The 24,687-nt window shown below is 45.5% G+C and overlaps 1 protein-coding gene across 1 annotated transcript in view; it reads right to left on the bottom strand.

The window, feature by feature from the left end:
- The window catches only part of SCN4A (sodium voltage-gated channel alpha subunit 4), a 100,300-nt gene that overhangs the window by 47,827 nt on the left and 27,786 nt on the right, over window positions 1-24,687 (bottom strand). The window contains exons 7-13 of the mRNA XM_060282321.2: window positions 23,435-23,734; window positions 19,941-20,004; window positions 18,713-18,854; window positions 17,412-17,624; window positions 7,336-7,494; window positions 6,224-6,341; window positions 2,987-3,225 (exon numbers count right to left, since the gene is read on the bottom strand). Coding sequence (XP_060138304.2) covers window positions 2,987-3,225; window positions 6,224-6,341; window positions 7,336-7,494; window positions 17,412-17,624; window positions 18,713-18,854; window positions 19,941-20,004; window positions 23,435-23,734 — 1,235 coding nt within the window. The remainder of the gene's footprint in view (window positions 1-2,986; window positions 3,226-6,223; window positions 6,342-7,335; window positions 7,495-17,411; window positions 17,625-18,712; window positions 18,855-19,940; window positions 20,005-23,434; window positions 23,735-24,687) is intronic.

A 24,687-nucleotide genomic window follows, 5' to 3' on the forward strand; every position in this document is an offset into this window, starting at 1 on the left:
AGTTTTTATTTTGGTATGAGCTTTCGTGTGCATGCACACTTCATCAGATACACTGAAACAGAAGTCACCAGACCCTTATGTATATTCAGAGGGTGGGATGGGGGTGATGGGAATGGGTGATGGGCTGATAGGAGTGGTAAACCTGTTGATGACTGTTAACGACTGCAATTGGTCTTGCGGGGGGGGAAGCAAGGGCTGAGGTGCTAAGGAAAGCTTGATCATGTATAATGAGATAAGAATCCTATGTCTCTGTTCATTCCAGGTGGCTCCATGGTTTTAAGCTTGCTAATGAGTTGCAATTCAGCAACTTCTCTTTCCAGTCTGTTTCTGAAATTTTTCTGTAATAAAAAAGCTGCTTTGAGATCTTGTATAGAATGTCCTGGGAGATTGAAGTGTTCTCCTACTGGTTTCTCTGTCTTGTGATTCCTGATGTCAGATTTATGTCCATTTATCCTTTGGCGTAGGGTTTGGCCTGTTTGTCCAATTGCAGTCGTTAACAGTCGTTAACAGTCATCAACAGGTTTACCACTCCTATCAGCCCATCACCCATTCCCATCACCCCACCCTCTGAATATACATAAGGGTCTGGTGACTTCTGTTTCAGTGTATCTGATGAAGTGTGCATGCACACGAAAGCTCATACCAAAATAAAAACTTAGTTGGTCTTTAAGGTGCTACTGAAGGAATTTTTTTATTTTGTTTCGACTCAGACCAACGCGGCTACCTACCTGTAACTAGAACTAGTCTGAAGTTACTAAGGGCACAATGCTATACCTGGCAGTTAAGAACTCAGTGGGAACTCAGTGGGAACTCAGTGGGATTTACTTCTGAGTAGAACTGTGCTGTTAATGCAGGGATGCATATTAAACCCAGCCAGCATGCATGGCTAATGGTCAGGGATGATGGGAATTGTAGCCCAACAAATATTTGGAGGTCTATAGGCTCCCTGCCCCCGTGTTAACATATTGAATGTGTCAATGTTTATTTTACTCTTTGTACTGGGGATAAAACAGACAGATGAAGGTTCTCAACAAGGAAGTTTCGGTTCAATTTTCAGCCAGGAGGGGAGTGGGCTCCAAAATTCAGCAACTGATTTCAATGAATTGGGAGAGGACATTTGATGGCCGCTGTAACTGAAACACTGTCATCTTGTCGCATTACTTATTGGGCTTCGGTGAGGGGGGAAACACGCCTCCCCCTGTAAAATGCCCCCTTCATTTAACACTGAGATCCAGCGCCGAGGGCCTTCTGGCGGTTCCCTCACTGCGAGAAGCAAAGCTACAGGGAACCAGGCAGAGGGCCTTCTCGGTAGTGCCTCCCGCCCTGTGGAACGCCCTCCCATCGGAGGTCAGGGAGATAAACAACTACCTGACATTTAAAGGTAAAGGTAAAGGGACCCCTGACCATTAGGTCCAGTCGTGACCGACTCTGGGGTTGCGCGCTCATCTCGCATTATTGGCCGAGGGAGCCGACGTATAGCTTCCAGGTCATGTGGCCAGCATGACAAAGCCGCTTCTGGCAAACCAGAGCAGCACATGGAAACGCCGTTTACCTTCCCGCTGGAGCGGTATCTATTTATCTACTTGCACTTTGACGTGCTTTCGAACTGCTAGGTTGGCAGGAGCTGGGGCCAAGCAACGGGAGCTCACCCCGTCACAGGGATTCGAACCGCCGACCTTCTGATCAGCAAGCCCTAGGCTCAGTGGTTTAACCACAGCGCCACCTGGGTCCCTATACCTGACATTTAGAAAACACCTAAAGGCAGCCCTGTTTAGGGAAGTTTTTAATCTGTGATATCTTAATGTATTTTTGTATTTGTTGGAAGCCGCCCAGAGTGGCAGGGGAAACCCAGCCAGATGGGCGGGGTATAAATAAATAAATAATAATAATAATAATAATAATAATAATAATAATAATAATACCCAGAAATGGTACAGAAAAATGAGGAGTGGCATTTTAGCTCAGCCCTATAAAAACTTTGAGGATTAAAAAAAGTTGGGTTTTTGAGCTTTAGGGGAATAATTGCTGGGCAAAAATGATATGATGTAAGTTACTAAATTATGAATAGCGTGGCAAGGACCCTCATTTGGAATCTGTCCCTCTCTTAAGCCACAGTGTATCAGGATCATCTACTGAAGATAGCTGGCATCAAGCCACAAAATGAAGAACAGAGGGCTTGTGACTGGGAAATGATCCATAATGAATGGAAAAAAATGTTTAAAAGTATACTCCCCCCACCAAAAACAAACAAACCCAAAGTCCTTTCTGTTGGGGATAATTCAGACTGAAATTCCTAGGTGTCAAAAAAACCAAAATAATAATTAAAAAGATAGGAAAGAATGAATGAGTTGAATTAGAATCAGTTACGGAGTGGGGGGGATAGTCAATAAAATAAAATATTTAGGTATTGTGGTTACCCCAAATAATAATAACTTATTTGATAATAATTATTTAAAAATTTGGAAAGAAATTAAAGAAGATTTAGAACGGTGGAAAGGCTCGAAAAAAGGCTATTTATGTATGCCACTACTGCGGCCCGTGTTTTGTTAGCCCAAAAGTGGAAAACGAGTGAGGTCCCAACAAAAGAAGAATTGCAACTTAAGCTGACAGAATATGCAACAACTTGCAGACTTAACGTATAGAATAAGAGAACAAGAAGAACGTACGTTTAAAGAAGGGTGGAAAACGTTGACTGAATATACAGTATGGGAAATAATGGTGTACAGTTGAAAACACCGGCAGCATTAAGATAAATTCAACTGTGTAAACAAGTTTTCATGGGTGGGATAATGGAATATGCCTGGAATGGTATAGTTTTTGTAAAATACGCAGGGATTTATGATATGTAAAATGAACCATGGAAAGAGGAGGAGAAGGGAAGTCACTGATGTCTTAAGGCTGTTTAAATGAGCATTCAAAATTGCAAAACAGAAAATTTAATAAAATTATATACAAAAAAAGAACAGAGGGCTTGTGGTTCTCCTACCAGGTTCCCCACATTCAAAACCTCATTGAATGCGTCTGTCATTGGGTAGTGTTCCATAGCCATGAAAACGGTGTTGAGGACAATGCAGATGGTGATCCCCAGATCCACAAAGGGGTCCATGACAATGAGCTTAATTATGTTCTTCATCTTCACCCAGAGAGGGCAGCAATTCCACACAAGGACTGCGTGGGCGAACTTGTACCACCACGGCGGGCATTTCTGGTGCGCCTCTTCCAGCTCTGAAAGCAAAACATTAACAAGGAACGTATTGATTGAAACCATAGAGACCCATGGCTATTTGAGGGAAACAATAAGTTAATTCATTTACATATACGTAATCTTAATTACGGGACCCAGGTGGCACTGTGGGTTAAACCACAGAGTCTAGGGCTTACTGATCAGAAGGTCGGCGGTTCGAATCCCTGCGACGGGGTGAGCTCCCGTTGCTCGGTCCCAGCTCCTGCCAACCTAGCAGTTCGAAAGCACGTCAAAAAAGTGCAAGTAGATAAATAGGGACCGCTCCGGTGGGAAGGTAAACAGCGTTTCCTTGCGCTGCTCTGGTTCGCCAGAAGCAGCTTTGTCATGCTGGCCACATGACCCGGAAGCTGTCTGCGGACAAACGCCAGCTCCTTCGGCCTATAGAGCGAGATGAGCGCCGCAACCCCAGAGTCGGACATGACTGGACCTGATGGTCAGGGGCCCCTTTACCTTTACCTTTAATCTTAATACATATAATTTTTGTCATAATGTTATTGTTGTTTTCCTCTGCCTTTAAAAAATATTTTATGTATTCTTTTTCTTTCCTTTTCACTTTAACTTTTCTTAATAAAGTTGAATTTATATATATATATATATAAAAGTAACAAGGACCTCTGGCACACAATCATTCCCCCCCCCACTCAGTCAAAGTCAATACAGTGGTACCTCGACTTACGAAGACGATCCATTCTGCGGCCATCTTCGTAAGTCGAAGTCTTCGATTCTCGAAGCACCTGTTCTGCGCATGCTGCTTCTGCGCAGGTGCAGAATGTGCGCGCAGGGCGAAAAGACTTCCGGGGTTGTCGACTTCGGAAGTCGAAACCTTTGCAAGTCAAGTCGTTCGGTTGTCGAGGTACCACTGTACAGTCATACCTTGCCAGTCGAACGTTTGGCTCCCGGACGCCGCAAACCCGTAAGCGAGTGTTCCAGTTTGGGAACGTTCTTTGGAACCCGAATGTCTGATGTGGGTTCCGTGAGTTCTGATTGACTTCAGGAGCTCCCTGCAGCCAATTGGAAGCCGTGCTTTGGTTCCTGAACATTTTGGAAGTCAAACGGACTTCCGGAATGGATTCCGTTCACCTTCCGAGCTACGACTGCGCTTACTAAGATGTCCAACTTCACCCAATAAATTGGTGAGACAAATCAATGGGCATAACAATCAAAACCCCTGATCCACCATGCCCAAGGGGGTTTGGATGGCATGAAGGTGTTCCTCTGGCCAACCAAGCTCCACTGCAAGGAGCACCCCCATGTACCCCAAAGAGCAGTAGCCAGCGGAAACCCCCCAAATGGGGCATTTCAGGGGCAGGAAGTTGCTGGGCCTGTCCAGAATCGGATGTGCTGGATCCTGAGCTGCCCCTGCTGTGCTCACATGGCAGCAATGGGCTCAACGTGGACCTCTAGGCTGTGCCAATCCGGGAGCTAGCACAGCAAAGGGGCATTTTTGAATGAATGCCTGCATTCAAGCTCCACCATTGCCCGTCCAAGTTGGATTGCAGCCTCCTGCTTAAATTTGAGACCAAAATTTCACCCAGAGCCAGGGAACCCTTTTCAGTCTGAGGGCCACGTTCCCTTTGAGGCATCTTCTGCCGGGGTAGAGGCAAAGTTGTGCAGCTTAGTGGGTGCGCCTCTTACCTTTTGCATGGCTGGAATGTGACCTAAGGTGCAAATCCACAGGTGTCTACATCTGCTCTTACAGTATGGAAGAAAACCCTCTCCAAGACAGAAGTACTGTTTCTGGGAGACAGGGAAAGGGCAATGGGGCCAACACCAGTAAAGGCCCTGTCACTCATGAGCAAGTCTGTGTGCTGTGTCCCTTACACGTGACAGAAGGAAACACATATTGGGAGGTGTGCTACACTATTGGAAAAGGCTTGGACCCTTCCCAGGGTGCGGCCGTCTTTTTCGAACCACCAAAGGCACCTGGAGTTTTCAGAACTAGAACAGCACCTCTCTTATTCTCTGGGCTTCTGACTAAAACAACAGTCTACAGTACTGCCAAGTTAATTTGTATTTATTTGATGGCTTATGCAATCCCCGTTCTCATAGAATCATAGAATCATAGAGTTGGAAGAGACCACAAGGGGCATCCAGTCCAACCCCCTGCCAAGCAGGAAACACCATCAAAGCATTCTTGACATATGGCTGTCAAGCCTCTGCTTAAAGACCTCAAAAGAAGGAGACTCCACCACACTCCTTGGTAGCAAATTCCACTGTCGAACAGCTCTTACTGTCAGGAAGTTCTTCCTAATGTTTAGGTGGAATCTTCTTTCTTGAAGTTTGAATCCATTGCTCCGTGTCCGCTTCTCTGGAGCAGCAGAAAACAATCTTTCTCCCTCCTCCATATGACATCCTTTCATATATTTGAACATGGCTATCATATCACCCCTTAACCTTCTCTTCTCCAGGCTAAACATACCCAGCTCCCTAAGCCGTTCCTCATAAGGCATCGTTTCCAGGCCTTTGACCATTTTGGTTGCCCTCTTCTGGACACGTTCCAGCTTGTCAGTATCCTTCTTGAACTGTGGTGCCCAGAACTGGACACAGTACTCCAGGTGAGGTCTGACCAGAGCAGAATACAGTGGTACTATTACTTCCCTTGATCTAGATGCTATACTCCTATTGATGCAGCCCAGAATTGCATTGGCTTTTTTAGCTGCTGCATCACACTGCTGACTCATGTCAAGTCTGTGGTCTACCAAGACTCCTAGATCCTTTTCACATGTACTGCTCTCAAGCCAGGTATCACCAATCCTGTATTTGTGCCTTTCATTTTTTTTTGCCCAAGTGTAGTACTTTACATTTCTCCTTGTTAAAATTCATCTTGTTTGCTTTGGCCCAGTTTAGTTCTCGTTTAGTTCGCAGCAATTCACAATATTAAAAATGATAAACATTATAATATGCACTGATATTTGTTGTTGTTGTTTTCCCTAATGCCAGAAGCAATCCAGCTTTTCCCAAAGTCATGGAGGAATTTACCTTCCAGTGTGTTGGAGACTATGCTGAGGGCACTCTCTGCTCGTTTATTCAAGCCTATCTCTTCTGCGCTGAGGTGGTTGTGGTCAGGTTTCTCCTCGTGCTCCTCTGCCGGATCTGACTGCAACAGGGAAACAAGGCTGATTTAGTGCAGGGTATCTCACACCTTCTGCCTCCAGGGCCCACATGCGACAGCTGAAAATGGCGGAGGCCCACAAACCACTCACAAAATTGGTGGAAACACAGTGTCAGAGCTTGGCAAAATCAATGGTCAATTACGGATATCTAATCTATCTCTGGAAATTGCTAAATTCCTTGTCACATGTTTGTCTTGTGGCAAGGAGTTCCAGAGCTCAGTTTTTCTCAAGCTAGGCACACACATTTACTTTGGACGTATCATGGCCCGGCACCCCTATTTTGGGACAGAATATGCTCATCCAGAAGCATTTGTCTTTCATATTTTCCCTTCCCACCCAGACATGCCTCTCAAAGTTTTTCTACCCGTCTCCTGTAATCCTTTCACACTCAACGTGTAATTCATTCCCACCCACCCCCAAGCTCCTCAATATTGTTGCTGCTGCTGTTGATAATGATGGTGATGGTGATAAATTGCCCTTCATCACAAGATCTCAGGGAAGTTCACGAGACAAAAACACAAGGTAAAAGCACAAATAAATAGTTAAAACAAAAACAACAAAACAATAACCTACCTCCCACAAACACATTTAAAAGCCTGTAGAACAGGCATCACCAAACTGCGGCCCTCCAGATGTTTTGGCCTACAACTCCCATGATCCCTAGCTAACAGGACCAGTGGGTCAGGGATGATGGGAATTGTAGTCCAAAACATCTGGAGGGCCAAAGGTTGGGGGTGCCTCCTGTAGAATATCAATCAGCCAAAGGCCAAGTTGAAGAGGAATGTTTTCACCTGGTACCTAAAGATGAAGGTCCCAGGTGAACCGTTTGTGGGAGAGCATCCCACAAATGGGTAGGTAGGTGATGCAGAAAAAGCCCGTTCTTGTGTTGCCCTCCAGGCCTTTCCAGGGAGCTATCAGGAAGGACGGGGAATGCCCTTGTACAAGGACCCTTCAATTCCTCCTGCGCAGGCAACACACCTCGTCTATTGTGGCTGACCGATCCAGCACCAAGCGTGGGATGACCCGGCCGTTGCAGTCTTTTGGCCCATCTTTATCACTAGGCGCCTCTTGATCGGACTCTCCTGTCTTTTTTTTCTCCACGATAACGCTCTCTGCGGAGCTGTGATGTTCTTGAAGCTGTGGAGAAACCAGATATCTGGGTGAAGAGCATTGCCATATATATATAATGATTTATTGGAGGTACCCAGCACAGACTGGGCTCAGTTCTGTTGAACTAAGGGTGGAGAGACCCAGGTTCAACTCATTTAGCCAAGACACACAGGGTTGGTTTCCCTCCCTCCTACCTGATAGAGTTACCTGTGAGAACAAAATTGAGGGGTAGGGAGAACCAGTTCTATCTCAGAGAAAAGGTGGAATAAAAATGTAAATAATAAATAAAGATCTATACATATATATATTTAGATGGTAATGATTTTCCAGCTGAGAATAACTGGGTGCCATTTCATGTCTTTGCCTTGGCCAATTGTAACTGATGCATAATCGTCTTTATTATTAAAGTGTTGTAGAACAGGAATATTATTTCTGTACCTTACTAGTGGGGGACAATAACAGTGACCTACATTAAAGCACTCATTGTAATAATAATAATAATAATAATAATAATAATAATAATAATAATACAGTAATTTATTATTTATACCCCACCCATCTGGCTAGGTTTGGGCGGCTCCCAACAGAATATTAAAAATCTGGCCGGCGGGGTTTGTCACGAGCTCCGAGACAGCCCGGCTTCGCTGAGGGGGGGGAAGGCTGCGAAAGCGCCGCAGCGCCCCAAAAGAGTTCCAGATCGAGAGTTCTGGAAACAAAGCTCCGGCGGTGCCCCATTTTTTAGCGATTCCCCGATCCTCTGGTGAGCTCTAATAAGAGTCCCGGAGAGAAAGGGTTGCAGTCGCGGGGGCCATTTTGGAGAACAGCGTTACCTCAGCGAAGTGAAGCTTCGAGTCCGGTGGTGGTGAGCGGCAGATTCTTCTAAATTTTTGATTTGGAAAAACCCGTGAGTAAAGCTTGAATATATAATATTGGACTGTAATTCGGTAACGGGAGTAAGGGGAAAAGAACGGAAGTCACCTTCTCCCACTGATTGATGTAAGAAGCAGTGCAATTGAAATGACGACCAGTCTCAGCGAAAAGCAGCTTATTATATGAACTCCTTCAGAGACTAAATTTAAAGAATTACCTCCGGTGGCAGGGTGAAGGAGAGAGACTTATTTTAAAGCTGATATCCCCTGCACCTTAAGAAAGGGAGAGCTTCTCCCTGCCCTGAAATCGGCAGCCCGGAGAGGACGGTAAGCTGACTGTGAAGATGGACGTCAATAAGGATTTGATACTTAAAAACTTTTTGATTGAATGTTTGAAACAAATTTAAAGTTGAAGTTAGATACTATGGACAATACACAGTTTCCAGTTTGGATTTTGCAATAATATATCTCTTTTGTAAACACCCCCTGGCTCTCAAGCCTCGCGCCATCCTCAGCAAGCTGGAACAATGGCAACAAAAGACTGCACATCTGCGTTCAAGGACAAAGTGATAAAACTCTTATGGGAATTTAGAATAGAAACGTACAAGACTCAGCAACAATTGTTGGAAATAAATCAAGATCTACAGGAGCTCAGAGAACGGGACTTACCAGAGGAAAAGGAGCAAGATTTGCAAAAAGAGGACTTGGTTAAAGAAGGAACACAAGAATTACAGGAAAAGGTTTCAACCGAAAAAAAGGCACAAGACGACGAGTGGCCGTATGAACTGAGCGATGGGAAAAAGGAAAATTTAAAGAACAAAGATGGATCACAGGAGTCAATAATGCAAGAGCTACAGGAGAGACAGAACACCCATGAGAAAAATGGCCAGCAAAGAAGAAAAGAAGACTGGGGAGGGGGAGACAGAGGGGGGTGGTTTTTGAAACAGGTTAGGAAGGGGGTGGGTTGAAGGAAGACTGAATATCAATTATTGAGGACAGATAAAAAGGACTGACAACTGGACTGACGACTTTGAAACTTACTGGACTGGAAGGGAAAGGCCGTGATCGGGGCGGGGAGGGGGAAAATCATGATTTTTAATTTGTGCAAATAAGAATAATAAAGAGGAGCTTTGGAGGATAAAAAATAGGCAGGTCAAAAATAAAAGTAATGAGCAGATTTGTTTATGAAAAAGATTTAGAAAGATCAAGCTAGTTTGATTAAAGAGGATTTAAAAAGTGGGACAGTTGTTTATAATATAAGGTTAATTTTTTTTTGTAGAAATAGAATGGGAATAAGAATAAGAATACTGTTAAATAAGAATCGAAAATGGAAATCGGGATAGGGGGGAGGTTGGGGAAGTCATTTTTCTTTCATTTTTCCTTTTTTTTCTTCTTTCGTTTGTTTTTCTTTTTTCTGTTTGGAAATTGGCTGGACGGATGCCCCCCTCTTCGTTCCCTCTCTTGGAGTCTCCCGGTGGCAGGGGGGGATTCTGGGGGGGAGGGAGGGGTGGGGGAGAAACCCAGCCATAAAAGGAAACACTGCCGGCTGCCTGCCTTTCGGGGGTCCCTCTGGTGGGAGAAGAGGGCCTTGGGAGGGTGGGTGGAAGCCAGTGGTAAACATGTAATGTAGTATCTTTTGTTTTTGTTTTTGTTTTGTATAAAATCAATAAAATATAATTTAAAAAAAATAAAATAAAAATACGATAAAACATCAAACATTAAAAACTTCCCTAGACAGGGCTGCCTTCAGATGTCTTCTAAAGGTCAGGTAGTTGTTTATTTCCTTGACATCTGATGAGAGGGTGTTCCACAGGGCGGGTGCCACTACCGAGAAGGCCCTCTGCCTGGTTCCCTGTTACCTCACTTCTTGCAGGGAGGGAACCGCCAGAAGGCCCTCAGAGCTGGACCTCAGTGTCCGGGCTGAACGATGGGGGTGGAGATGCTCCTTCAGGTCTAGTGGGCCGAGGCTGTTTAGGGCTTTAAAGGTCAGCACCAACACTTTGAATTGTGCTCGGAAACGTCCTGGGAGCCAATGTGGGTCTTTCAGGACTGGTGTTGTATGGTCTCGGCAGCCACTCCCAGTCACCAGTCTAGCTGCCACATCCTGGATTGGTTGTATTTCAACATATATGTGAGGTGGCTTGCAATACTATAACCACTATATCAGCTAAGCAATATAACAAACCCTCCAACATTTCTCTGATGAAAATAGGGATTTCCTATTATTATTATTATTATTATTATTATTATTATTATTAGACTATTTATATCCCACCCATCTGTCTAAGTTGCCCCAGCCACTCTGTGTGGCTTCCAACACATATAAAAACATTAAACATAGGATTTGTAGAGGTATTATAGTATATTAAGATTTAGATATATCTGTTAATTAAGAACTGAAATGTTTGTTAAGGAAGTAATAAGAGGTGAAATATGTCAGTCAATGTAAAAATAAGAAGATTTGAAGTATGATATAGAAATTACTAAGGATGATATACAACGAAACGCAATTGGGAGGGACATGAGGAAGTCAACAATGTCAGAACATATGAAATGATAAATATGGTTTGCTTTTTGTATTTTTGTGTTTTATGTGATTCTTTGTATTTTTGTGTTTTATATGTGTTTTCAGTTTTATAAAACCAATAAATATATTTTTAAAAAATTAAACATAAAAAAACCTTTCCCTATACAGGGCTGCCTTCAGGTGGCTTGTGGATCGGATAACTCCATACCCTCCAATATTTCTCTAATGGAAATAGGGACGTCCTAAGGAAAAGAGGGACATTCCAGGATCAAATCAGAAACTGGGATGGCTTCCAGGGTATTGTAGCTGTCCCTGGAAAATAGAGGCACTTGGAGGGTCTGCCTAATCACAGCTGAATGGGATCTGTTAATGCAGTACAGTGGTGCCTCACTAGACGAAATTAATTCGTTCCACGGGTCAATTCGTGTAATGAATTTTTCGTCTAGCGAGTCCCAGTTTCCCATAGGAATGCATTGAAACTTAGGCTCTGCGGGACTGGCGGCGGCATGCAATGGGGCTTCGGAGAAGGTCTCCGAAGCCCCGTCCGATGCCGGCTGTGTGCGAGGCGGCTGGGGGAGAAGCTCTCTTCTCCCACCCACCGCCTTGCCTGACTCCCCCAACATGGAGCGCAGCTTCGAGACCTCCGAAGTTGCACTCCATGCCAGCTGTGCGCGGCGAGAGGCGGCGGCGGGGGAAGCTTCTCCTGCCGCCGCCTCCCACCTGCCTTCTCCAGTGTGGGGTGCAGCTTCGGAAGCCTCCGAAACTGCACCCCATGCCGGCTTTGCGCTGTGCGGCGGTGCAGTGGCTTCAAGGGGAAGACAGGCAGGGGCAGCCGCCGCACCGCCGCATTTCGGCTTCCCCCCCCCCCCCCCGGCAAATGAAGATTAGCTGTCAGCTTCCCACGCTGACAGCTGATCTTCCTTTGCCGCCTTCTATGGCCGCGCTTCGTAAGACGAAGCGGCGGTCATAGAAAATTTTGTCGTCTTATGAATGCCTCGCGCAACGCGAAACTCTTTCGTCTAGCGAGTTTTTCGTTGTGCGAGGCATTCGTAAAGCAAGGCACCACTGTAAGTAGAATTTGCTTGTTTGTGCAGAAAAGACTTAAAGTATAAATATTCTGGCAGGCTATTTCCCTCCCCCCCCCTCTATTTTTATTCTGCTTTTATGGAGGGGGAACTGAAGGCCTTATCCCTGGCCACAGAAAACCCACATCTATTTGTCAGGAAAGACAGTGACCTGGAAAAGGATGGGTGGTGGTGCTTAGGACCTTGTTTGAAGATTCTTTTTGTGTGGTTCGCATAGAGATGAGGGATCAATTCAAATCAGTTTGCATCCAAAGGCAAAACCTATCTACATAATTGGCACATTCCAAAACAATACATGAACTTAAACCCAGGCAGAAATCAATACTAGCACTTGTTTGAATTTTGCATTGCAGTTCTCCAGCAAAAAAATGCACCCACTGGGTGAAACTGCAGAGAAATGGGTGCATGTTCAAAGAAATTTGCACTAAAATGCTGGTGCGTTCTCATGAGGACTTTTTTATTTTAAAAATCACAAATAGAGGTAGAAATGTGATGAAATCAGAAATAGTGGAAAATAAGAAACGGAGAGAAACCAAAAGTGACCATTTGCTTATCCCCAGATCCGCATTGTTTTCCTGTCATTGTTTAATTCCCTCATTTTATTTCACAAAGTTACACCTTTCTATCAAAAAAGGGGACAGACCCCGTAGGTAATGAAATCAGCCCAGAGTCCTGTTAAGACTTGAACTATATATGGCGTTCGTCTCAAGCCAAGTCCCCCTCCCGAGAAGATATTCGCTGTCTGGAAATAGAAAATCCACTTCCGAATGTTTAGATTAGAAGCACAAGGCTACAATACACGACACCATTCTACACACACATATGGACAACTGCATATTTGCACAACCCATTTGTATGGGTGGCTCGGGGTCAAGTGGGCGGAAGCAGCTGGCAGGGCAGAAGCCTGTTACAAACTCTGAGATGCCTGAGATGCCATCCCTTGTAGATGCTTTTTAAAAAAACAAAAAACAGACGAGGACATTCAAGGCCAGAAGAGCAGCTAGCGCAGGACACAGGGATCAAAAAAGGGCAAATGGATGTGATATGGCTGGAGGTGAGAGTGAAATTTGATTCAGTTTGCATTTAAAGGCAAACCTACAAACTTTGCTCTTTCCGATACAATAAGCAAACTGAAACATCCTTCGAAACTTGCATTCCCCTAAGTGCTCATCCAACTGACTTTCCCCCTGCACATTCTAGACAAAGGCCTGTCCCTGATTTTAAGGTTCCATGTTCAAGTGGGGGGGGGGTTGCCTCGAGCTTTCCCCGTGAAAACCTGCTCTTTAAAGCTGAATCGGAGCAAACATCAGTTTGGGGTTTGATGTTTGCTCTGATTTAGCTTTAAAGAGCAGGTTTTTCACGGGGAAAGCTCTGAAGGAAAAGGGGGGGGGTGCTTGGCCACAGAGATGTAAATTGTAGACTGTGCCTGGAAAAAGAGGAGGAAAGACAAGTGTAGATAAGTCCTGAATCAGAACAAACAGCAATTTTATGCAGACTGCCATTGCTCCGATTCAGCAGTAAAGAGCGGGTTTTCACAGGGAAATTGCCAGGGGAAAATACAAACAAAATCACCTCACAGAAATGAATATACTAGTTTAATCTGCACAAAAGTGCATATATTCATGAAGATAACATGCAGAATGTGCCTATTAGGCAATATTGCAAGCGAAAATGTTATAGTAAGAGAATTCACATTAGAATGCCAATGAATTTTCATGAGGGCCTTTAAAAAAATAATATCACAAATTGATATGGAAATGTAGAGAACTGAACTTTGGAGAAATGGAAAGTGGAAAAATGAGAAACGGAAACCAAAATATTTGTCCACTGAAGCTGTCAGGTATTGGTCATCAAATGTGATATAATAGAGGAATAAGCATTCGTTGATATATGTGGCATTGTGCAGTATGTAAAAGGGAGGGGTATAAAAAACAATGTGGAAGGAAAGGTGGGGAATCAAATCATAAGAGAAGTGTATAACGAATTTGAAACTAATTGGTTAAAGTTATGGAAAACTATTAAAATTTTTAACACACACACAAAAAGGCATGCACCATCTTTTTGATGGGCTGCCACAAGAGAATCCTTGCTGGCCCTGAGTAGAAGCAGGCACACAATAATTTCACCATGGGTTGATGTGGCTGGCATTCATCAGGGGCCGAAGGAGAAGCTCACATATGAGAAGCGCATAGCAGGCAGGTCAGGCTGAAGGCAAATTACAGCTGTACCTTGGTTCTCGAACGTCTTAGTACTCAGACATTTTGGCTCCTGAACGCTGCAAATCCGGAAGTGAGTGTTCCAGTTTGCGAACGTTTTTCAGAAGCCAAACGCCCAACACAGTTTCCATGGCTTCCAATTGAGTGCAGGAAGCTCCTGCAGCCCAACAGAACCAACAGCCTTGGTTTTCAAACTGTTTCAGGAGTCAACCGGACCCCTGGAACAGATTAAGTATACCACTGTATACTTTTTTTCTGAGAGTTGAGGGTGCTCCGAAAGAGAGACCGCTGCCTGTTTGCATGGGCTGATTCCATTTTAACCCTTAAAAAAAGGTTTTATAAGATTATGTTTCGAAGAATGTATTAGTCTAAGATGAGAGCCTTGCTGCACAGGGGCGCCGACGTGCCCCCCACATTGAGTGGGGTGCGGTCACATGATGGGTCACATGATGCCGCCTGGGAAGCATGGAGGGCAATCCTCATGCTTGCTCGCCCCAACCACCCTCCAACTCCTGGGCTCCCGGGCAGAGGCTGGGAATAAAAAAAGGCAAAGATCTCCCTCGCTCCTCCCAGCCCACTGCCCGGCTCCTGGGCTTCCGGGCTGCTGGGTGGAGGCTAGGGCTGGGGCATTTAGAAGGCACCCGGCAGAAGGGGGGCGGCCCCCTCAATATGAGGGGGTTCAGCCTGCCCCCAAATATTGGGGGGGCCTGGAGGCCCTTGCACCCCATATACCCGGCACCCCTGCTGCTGCACTATGCTGTACTTAAGATATGCCTTTGCCGCTGGAGATCTGCAACGCCGCAAATGCACCAGCAGAAGTCCATGCCAGTGCTGTGGGCAGGGGAACCGAAACAGGGCAGAGACAAGGGCACAACTAGGAGGAGTAGCCATATGCCATATAGTATACCCCCACCAGACCCCAATCGCCCACCCCCGCAAGTTGGCGTGACATTATGCCCAATTTAGAGGGATTCAATGGGGTGCAGAAAAGCCACTGCTTCCCCATCTTCTGCTGCTGTGCCCACTCTGCCACCATGAAGCATACAATACCAAGGGACTCCAATCAAACCACACCACCGGCAGTGTAAAAAAATCCCTGGCATTATGTGCTTTTTTAGGGTGCAGTTTTCTCCCCTCGGCTTTTCCACTCCAAGCGCTTCATTTGTTCAGGACTGATGGGAAGAAGGAGACTTTCTATATCTGTTCAGTTTTAAGCAGCTCCAGGAAGCGAGAGGCGAGCCTTGCTGACGGCAAGATATATTTATGCTGTCAGTAAACAAGGAGGCAAAGGGGCTGCGTCACAGCTCAGGAATGGACTGGCAAACTGCTGGCTCATAGCATCCTGCTGCAGGCTCCCCGGCAGTGGCACTCGAACTTCTGTTACTCCACCCTGTGCTGACGACTTGGAAGGATGTACAACTAAAATGGTTAAAGGACAAGCAAGCGAACCAAGCCCCCTCTGCAAATAGAATCGTCTCCCGGTGCTTCGTTTTCTTTTAACCAAGCAAGTCAACCAAACAAAGAAACCGACAAAAGAAACCAAATCCATTCAGACATGATACTCTCCACTGTCTCTGAGAATCGCCCATGCCTGCTTAATACTAGCTGGAAAAAGTTGGAGGCAAATAAAACAACTGCCAATTCAATTCGTAGCAGCAGGCAGGCAGAGGGTTTTATCCAACTTGCACAGGTGCCCTGAAATTATCCCTCCAAAGGACCTTTTTAACTTGGCCTTTGACACCTGAGATGTATATTTCCAGGAACCTGCCCACCCCCCGCCCTGCTGGGCAATGCTTTACAGGCCGGTGCAACCTCGCGGTTTGGCCTCCTCTGCCCCCTTAACATTGGGGCGGGGGCTGCGGAGCCCCCTGATAAGGAATATGGAGGGGGCTGACAACACCTACGCCCCCTGAGACAAACAGAATAAAACACAGACCAAATTGAAGTGCAGATGAGTCCATTCTCTTGTACAAAAAGAAATCAACCCTATTAAAGTTGCCCTGTGTTGTAAAAATTTAGGGTGCACTCTACGACAGACACAACAACCAGAACAATCCTGAGGCCATTTTGACTCTCCCAAAATGACCTCAAAATATTCTTCTGCAGTAGGAGGAAATCCAGTTAATAAAACTGCCTGGAACAGGGCCGGCTCTAAGGCAAGGCTGGGGGGCACAGGGTGCCAGGGGGCGCCGTGTGGCTGCAGCAGCTGTGCTGCGCACTGCACCCGCCAAATAGCCGCGGTGGGAAACGTGGCCGGGGGGCGGGGCGCCGGAGCGATCTTTGCACCACGGCACCCGGGCGCCCGATATGCATAAGACGGCCCTGGCCTGGAATCTCTAGGGGGCTTATTCCCCCCCCCACCGCAACTCCAGTCTTGCAAGTTCCTGTAAAGCTGAGCAAACTGTCAACAGGTGTAAGTTTGTAAATAAGAGATTCAGGTAACTGAAATATTTACCATCTCAATAGAATGATCTGGCTACCATTATCAGGTACCTTGGCAGGCAGGAGAGAAGCAACATTCTCGAATTTCTGTTGGAGACCACCACCTTCCATAATACTTTTTGGGTGTTCCTTGGCTAAGGGGTGGGCAGTTTCAAAAGACTTTAAAGGGGCTTGCACACTTTTGTTCTGGGTCTCTCTTACCTCCTTGCAAGGAGGGGGAGGGAACTCTTGTTCCAACAGAAAAAGAAAGATCTGCCTTGCTTTCTCTGGATCCTGTTTCCATCCATTCATCTCTGACCAATAATGGACAGGGGTCAGCAAACCTTTTCAGCAGGGGGTCGGTCCACTGTCCCTCAGACCTTGCGGGGGGGCCAGACTATATTTTGGGGGGGTGAACGAATTCCTATGCCCCACAAATAACCCAGAGATGCATTTTAAATAAAAGCACACATTCCACTCCTATTAAAACATGCTGATTCCCGGACAGTCTGCGGGCCAGATTTAGAAGGCGACTGGACCGGATCCGGCCCCCGGGCCTTAAGTTGCCTACCCATGATGTTGTCCCTTGGGGAGCTGGGCAGCAAAAGCCAGAAAAACATGAATGGTACGCTTTGAACTTGAAACTAAAGCTAATGAAGAATAAACCGAAACAGGGCATTGTCCTGGATTCCTAAAAAATGGATTGCTACTGGAATTTGTCTTATTATTCTCAACTTAAAACTTTCTAAAAATTAATCTGCTACCTGGCCAGAGCTCTTGGAATCTTTTCATTTGAGTAAAGGAGTACCATCAAAAAGCCACCAACCAGCCTTTGTTGCTCTTCCTGGTGCTTTTTCAGCTGCTCCACCATCTGCTGGAACTCTGCCTCTTTCTCCTGCTCCTCCAGCATCGTTGCATCATTCTGCTCGGCATAAGCCATCGCTACCACAGCCAGGATCAGGTTGATGAGGTAGAAGGATCCCAAGAATATGACCAGAACGAAAAAGATCATGTACGTTTTCCCAGCCGCTCGCAAGGTCTATGGGGAAAAAGAAGAGCGCGCTGTCACCCTTTCTACCGAAGGATCCCTCACCTCTAACTTCAGATACAGGCTTTTGCTCTCTGTGCATGCTCAAGGGCACCTCTGCGTGTTGCTACTTCTCACGTTTCCTTAGCATTTGAAAATATACCTAATTCTGGGACTGGAGACTAAAGTGGATGAGGCTGTCACTGGATCTCTTGCCTGCTTACATTTCTGTAAAAAGCAACTCAAGAGTCAGGTCAGGGCCATGGTGTTTGTGGTGTGATGGATTTAACCAGTAATAATAATAATAATAATAATAAGTGTACAATAATTTATTATTTATACTCCGCCCATCTGGCTGCGTTTCCCCAGCCACTCTGGGCGGCTCTCAACAGAATATTAAAAACATGATAAAACATCAAACATTAAAAACTTCCCTAAACAGGGCTGCCTTCAGATGTCTTCTAAAAGTCAGGAAGTTGTTTATTTCCTTGACATCTGATGGGAGGGTGTTCCACAGGGTGGGCGCCACTGCTGAGAAGGCTCTCTGCCTGGTTCCCTGTAACCTCACTTCTCGCAGGGAGGGAACCACCAGAAGGCCCTCGGAGCTGGACCTCAGTGTTCGGGCTAAACGATGGGGGTGGAGACACTCCTTTTACTGCCCAGGTAATTTTAGGCTCTAGGTGCAATGGATTTGTAGGAATCTCCTCTTTAGAGGTAATATACTTGTTTTGAAATGTGGCAAGAGTGTCCTGCTGCGATTGGAGATGTGGCCGCTTATCTCTGGTTTGGACATGATGCTAAGTGAGGAAACATGGTTTGTTTCCTCCCAGTTCATGCTAGCAGCAAAGCAGACACAATTTGCCCATGCCTGGTAAACCATGGCTTAGTATTACACCCAATACTTACATGTGAACACCAAGGAACTCCTAATGAGCTTCCATGGAACTACAAAGCTCTCTGGAATATAGAATCATAGAACTTTAAAGTTGGAAGAGACCCCGAGGGTCCAATCCCCCTGCAATGCAGGAATCTCAACTAGATCATACATGCGGCCTCAAAGTCCCGGGTTTTCTTGGAACGACAACATAAGTATGGCCTACCAGTTGAAAGAGGTTCTCCCAGTAGTCTTGAGTCATGAGACGGAATAGGGAGAGGAAGGCCCAGCTGAAGGTGTCATAGCTTGTGTAGCCGTAGTTTGGGTTCCGGCCAGCTTTCATGCAGAGATACCCTTCTGGGCATTGCCTACAAGAGGGAGGAAAGGATATCAGCATGACATCATGCAAGGAGAGATCATAAGAGCAGCATCAAGTCCCTACTAAATCCATGCAGAAGCCAGGCATGAAATAACCACATTCCACACACACACCCCTTCCTCAGTATAGGGTTGCCAGCTTTGAGAACTGCATAGCAGTCCGTCATCCAACACTTTCCTCCAGCAGAGAGTTACAGTAACCAGCTACCAGGTAATGATGGGCTTCTGCTCTTGTCAGGTCTATTGACTCTTGGAATTAGAACAGGGCTAGACATAGAACAGGAGACCTAAAAGGTAAAGGACCCATGGATGGTTAAGTCCAGTCAAAGGCGACTATGGGGTTGCGGCACTCATCTCGCTTTCAGGCAAAGGGAGACAGCGTTTGTCCGCAGACAGCTTTCCGGGGTCATGTGGCCAGCAGGACTAAACCGCTTCTGGTGCAAGGGAACACCATGACGGAAACCAGAGCACACGGAAACGCCGTTTACCTTCCCGCCACAGTGGTACCTATTTATCTACTTGCACTGGCACACTTTCGAACTGCTAGGCTGGCAGGAGCTGGGACAGAGCGACGGGAGCTCACCCCGTAACGGGGATTTGAACTGCCGACTTTCTGATCAGCAAGCCCAAGAGGCTCAGTGGTTTAGGGGGAGGTGGGACCTTTAGTCTCAGCAACTGGTTTCATGCTGTAAGACCTACAGGGAGTGAGCTGCTGTGTTCATTAGGCGTGACACTCAGCCGAGCCTGTAAAGATCGTGTTTTTTGCTCATCCAGAGTTCACTACAACTTTGAACTGTGTTGATTTATCAACCGGCCGGCTCCGTGACAGCTGGCCGATGTGGTACCCTCTAGATGTTCCAGGATTCTAAATCAGTCCCAAACAGCGTGTCCAATTGTCTCAAGGAGATCAAAAACCTCTTGAGGGTGCCATGTTTGAGAGACTCCGCCCTCCACCTCACCATTCTTTAAATCAGCAGTTTTCACACTGATTTAAAATGGTCGAGTCACTAGAAGACAGATCCCCTCCCCACCCTCACTCCAAAGAGGGACCCGCGGTCGGGAAAGATCTCACTCACCCTGCGTCGGAGCTGTTCCCACAGAGCAGGGCATCAAGTGCACCCTCAAGGAAATAAAAGTTTTCTTCACGAGAAAGAAAAGGGAGGTGTGAGAATAAAGTTCGTACTGTAACACAACTGCAGGCTTAAAGCAATGATTGAAGAGTCAAACTAGATATGACACAGGAAACCTGCAATCAGGATCTCAACCAGAGAAGCTTAAAAGCAGATGGGGTGGGGTGGGGCTTGCCAAACTGGATCAGGCCCATGGTGCGTTGGAAGGGGTCATGAACGTCATCTATAGTCCAACCCCCTGCAATGCAGGAATCTGCAATGCAGGGCCTTCTTGGTAGTGGCACCCGCCCTGTGGAACACCCAAACTTTTAGAAGACATCTGAAGGCAGCCCTGTTTAGGGAAGCTTTTAATGTTAATAGACTATTGTATTTTAATATTTTGTTGGAAGCTGCCCAGAGTGGCTGGGGAAACCCAGCCAGGTAGGTGGGGTATAAATAATAAATTATTACGGTATTATTATTATTATTAATACAGTGGTACCTCTACTTACGAATTTAATGCGTTCCGAACACACATTTGTAAGTCGAAAAAAATTGTAAGTCGAATCCCATCGGAATGCATTGGGAGAAAAAAATTGTAAGTAGAAGCAACCCTATCTAAAAATTCGTAAGTAGAAAAAAATCCTATCTAAACCGCATCCAAGATGGCGGACGGAGCTCCATTCGTAAGTAGAAACATTCGTAAGTAGAGTTATTCGTTAGTAGAGGTACCAGTGTAATAATTTCCCCCAATGTGGGGTTCGAACCCACGACCCTGAGATTAAGAGTAGGGGCGAGTCTTTTTTGAGGCCATTTTTAACTTTATGGCAATGAATGTCACAAGTTAGCGATGTGTTAGATGAAGCATCTCCTTTGTATGTCATGCACCGAAGTTTCATTGGAAGACCCATGAGTCCTGGATGAATGAATCGATTTATTATGGTCACAGACCAGAAACATGGACATATACAACGATAGAGAACATGTAAATATAGATAGGTTGAAATTAAACTCTGTAAGCTGGGGCACGGTAAATAATACAGATATAAAATAATTAAAATATGTAGGTTAAGTATGTACCGGTACAGAGAGGTTCCCCCCCCCAAAAAAAATCAGCTTTGATAACACTAGGACCTGTGAGTTTTAACCTGTGAGTCTTAGTGCTATGAAAGTTGGTGGCGGTGGGGAAATCTCTCTGTCCAATCGTGGAGCGATTTCCCTTGAACTAGCTTACCAGCAGAAATAGAATCAGCACGTTTCGAGCTGAGTCTTAACTGAGGGTTGCTGCCATTATATGCATGTAATGTATTTTAAAAGATACTGTTCACGCGGGTTTTTAAAAGTGTTATCAAGTGATGAGACATGCATTCATGTTTGACCCACTCCTGAGAACTAGGCTTTGAACACAGAAGGTTCGGAGTTCAAGTTCTGGCATCTGAAGAGGATCTCAGGTAACAGGAAAAGGAAATATTTATTTCTGTCTGAGAGAAGATCAGGCAACACAGAGTTACATGGATAAATGGCCGGACTTGGTGTAAAGGCTCGCCCAGACTTTCTTTTTGTACTACGTATCTAAGCCACAGGCCCTGGCTTTAAAGCTCTATGTCCAAGTGGGCTTTTTAAAAAATCCTGGTGCTTTCCTCAAGAAAGCCCACATTTTGCCGCTGAATCGAAGCAAACAGCAATTGGGTTTTCTGTGGATTGCTGTTTCCTTCGATTAAGCAGTAAAATGTGTGTTTTCCTGGGGAAATCAGTAGGACCGAAAAACAACAACAACCAAAACACACACACACTCTCTGATACAGAGCTTTAAAGTACTGACCTGTGCCTGGAAAGTGCAAAAGCATGTCTGGATGAGCCCCAAGATAGCTTATTTTATTATTATTATTTTATTTCTTAGATTTGCATACGTCCTTATGCCCATAGATCTCGGGGCGGTTCACAACATAAAATCACAATTTAAAAAACACAAAATACGTAATAGATTCTAGCACGCAGGACGACGACACCTAAAATATATAATTTAGTATCTGAATGATTGGTATTAGTAATTGTATTATAATTTGGCATTGTTACAATGAGGCTATTAAAAAGATAAAGGTAAAGGGACCCCTGACCATTAGGTCCAGTCGTGACCGACTCTGGGGTTGCGCGCTCATCTCGCATTATTGGCCGAGGGAGCCGGCGTACAGCTTCCAGGTCATGTGGCCAGCATGACAAAGCCGCTTCTGGCAAACCAGAGCAGCACATGGAAATGCCGTTTACCTTCCCGCTGTAGCGGTTCCTATTTATCTACTTGCACTTTGATGTGCTTTCGAACTGCTAGGTTGGCAGGAGCTGGGACCAAGCAACGGGAGCTCACCCCGCCACAGGGATTCGAACCACTGACCTTCTGATCAGCAAGCCCTAGGCTCAGTGGTTTAACCACAGCACCACCTGGGTCCCCAATGAGGCTATTATTGGACTGTAATTGAAAACTAATAAAATTATTATCAGCAAAATATGTAATAAAAATTAAAAGACTGCCTACGAATCCCCCCTTCGTGCGCAAGGAACTATTAAGGAAAGGCTTTCGTGATATAAGATTGTAAGAGGCAACGAAAGGCTTTGACCGTGGAGTCTTACGACCAATAAATTTATGTACAATACAATACAAATACCTTTGCTGGCATTACAAGTTAAGACATTTCAAATCACTGGGATAAGTTTAAAAGGGACAGAGGTGAGGCTGTCGAGGGTCACAAGGCACTCGATTCTTCTGCTTCACCCTAGAGCGATGATTAAATAAGAACCCTTTCGGGTAAAATGGAGATTAAAAAGGAAGCCACTTAGGCAGTAGCGTCCTTGGCCCTATCCGCTAGGAGGAACCTCATTTGGCTTCCTCTCGGAGCCGTGGGCTATAGGTCCAACATCTTGCTCAGCATCTGTTTGCGGAATCTGCTGTGCAAAAAGGTAAAGGTAAAGGGACCCCTGACCATTAGGTCCAGTCGTGACCGACTCTGCGGTTGCGGCGCTCATCTCGCATTATTGGCCGAGGGAGCTGGCATACAGCTTCCGGGTCATGTGGCCAGCATGACAAAGCCGCTTCTGGCAAACCAGAGGAGCGCACGGAAACGCCGTTTACCTTCCCACTGTAGCAGTACCTATTTATCTACTTGCACTTTGATGTGCTTTCGAACTGCTAGGTTGGCAGGAGCTGGGACCGAGCAACGGGAGCTCACCCCGTCGCGGGGATTCGAACCGCCGACCTTCTGATCCGCAAGCCCCTAGGCTCTGTGGTTTAACCCACAGCGCCACCCGCGTCCCGCTGTGAAAAGGGCAGTCCAAAAGAATATGGACCAGTGAATCTGGCACTCCCTGACTGCAGGCACACAGGCGGGCTTGATAAGGAATTTGCGAGTATCTACCTGTGGTCACTGCAGAGGGGAAAGCATTTAGCCAAGTGAAAAAGCAGCCCTTACCTTCATTGTGAATGTACTCATCCCAGTCAAAGGTCTCATTGCTATACAGGGTGCCGTTGTCGTACAGGGTGCTGTTGTCATACAGGGCATCATTGTCGTACAGAGTGGTGTTGCCCATGAAATCGCCATCCAGTGTGTCGTTGGTGAACGGCGGCCACCGCACACACTTTTGCCGCAGGTTCCCCATGAAAAGCTGAAGGCCGATGAGGGCGAAGACGGCCAAGCAGAATACTGTGAGGATCATGACATCGGAGAGCTTCTTCACGGACTGGATCAACGCACCCACAATAGTTTTCAGCCCTAGTTGCGTGGGGGGAGGGAAACAGCATTACTTACGGGCAACAAACTGAGCTTAGTGGCTTTATTTAAAAATAAAAAACCAAACTCCTTCTATTATTTCTATATTTATCTCTCTATATATTTGATTTTATATATTTAAATTTACAATCATATCGCAACACATCCAAAGTTACAAGATTCTCCCGAATTTCTGGACTTCCCACCTTCCCCTCCATGGTTTCTGTTATTAAACCTTTTCTACTGCATTTTTTAAAAATAATCCTGATTATTTATAAATCCATTCGATCCATAATAAAAGCTCATACCAATGACAAACTTAGTTGGTCTCTAAGGTGCTACTGGAAGGAATTATTATTATTATTATTATTATTATTATTATTATTATTATTATTATTATTTATTTTTTGTTTTGACTACATCAGACCAACACGGCTACCTACCTGTAACTAATTCTATCCATTGTTCTCATTACATTAGAAGCGTTATTGCAGTCCTGCTAATGTTTTCAGCTGCTTTCAGTGTTCTTTAAGGTAAATTGTAAATTCCCCTCATTCCTTATTAAAGTTGTGGTCTCCCTGAGCTTTCCAGTCAGTTTTGCCATTTTAGCATAGTCCAATAGCTTCATTCTTCTCTGGTAAGGGACCAACATTTATTTTATTTTATTTGTTTTATTTATATACCACCCTGTACCCGGAGGATTCAGAGCTGTATAAAGGTAAACGTAAAGGAACCCTGGACAGTTAAGTCGAGTCAGAGGTGACTATGGGGTTGCGGTGCTCATCTCGCTTTCAGGCCAAGGGAGCCGGCGTTTGTCCACAGACACCTTTCCTGGTCATGTGGCCAGCATGACTAAACTGCTTCTGGCACAACAGAACACTGTGACGGAAACCAGAGCGCACGGAAACGCCATTTACCTTCCCACCGCAGCAGTACCTATTTATCTACTTGCACTT

The sequence above is a fragment of the Zootoca vivipara genome, chromosome 12, assembly GCF_965207765.1.
Source record: "Zootoca vivipara chromosome 12, rZooViv2.hap1.1, whole genome shotgun sequence".
Lineage (NCBI taxonomy): Eukaryota > Metazoa > Chordata > Lepidosauria > Squamata > Lacertidae > Zootoca > Zootoca vivipara.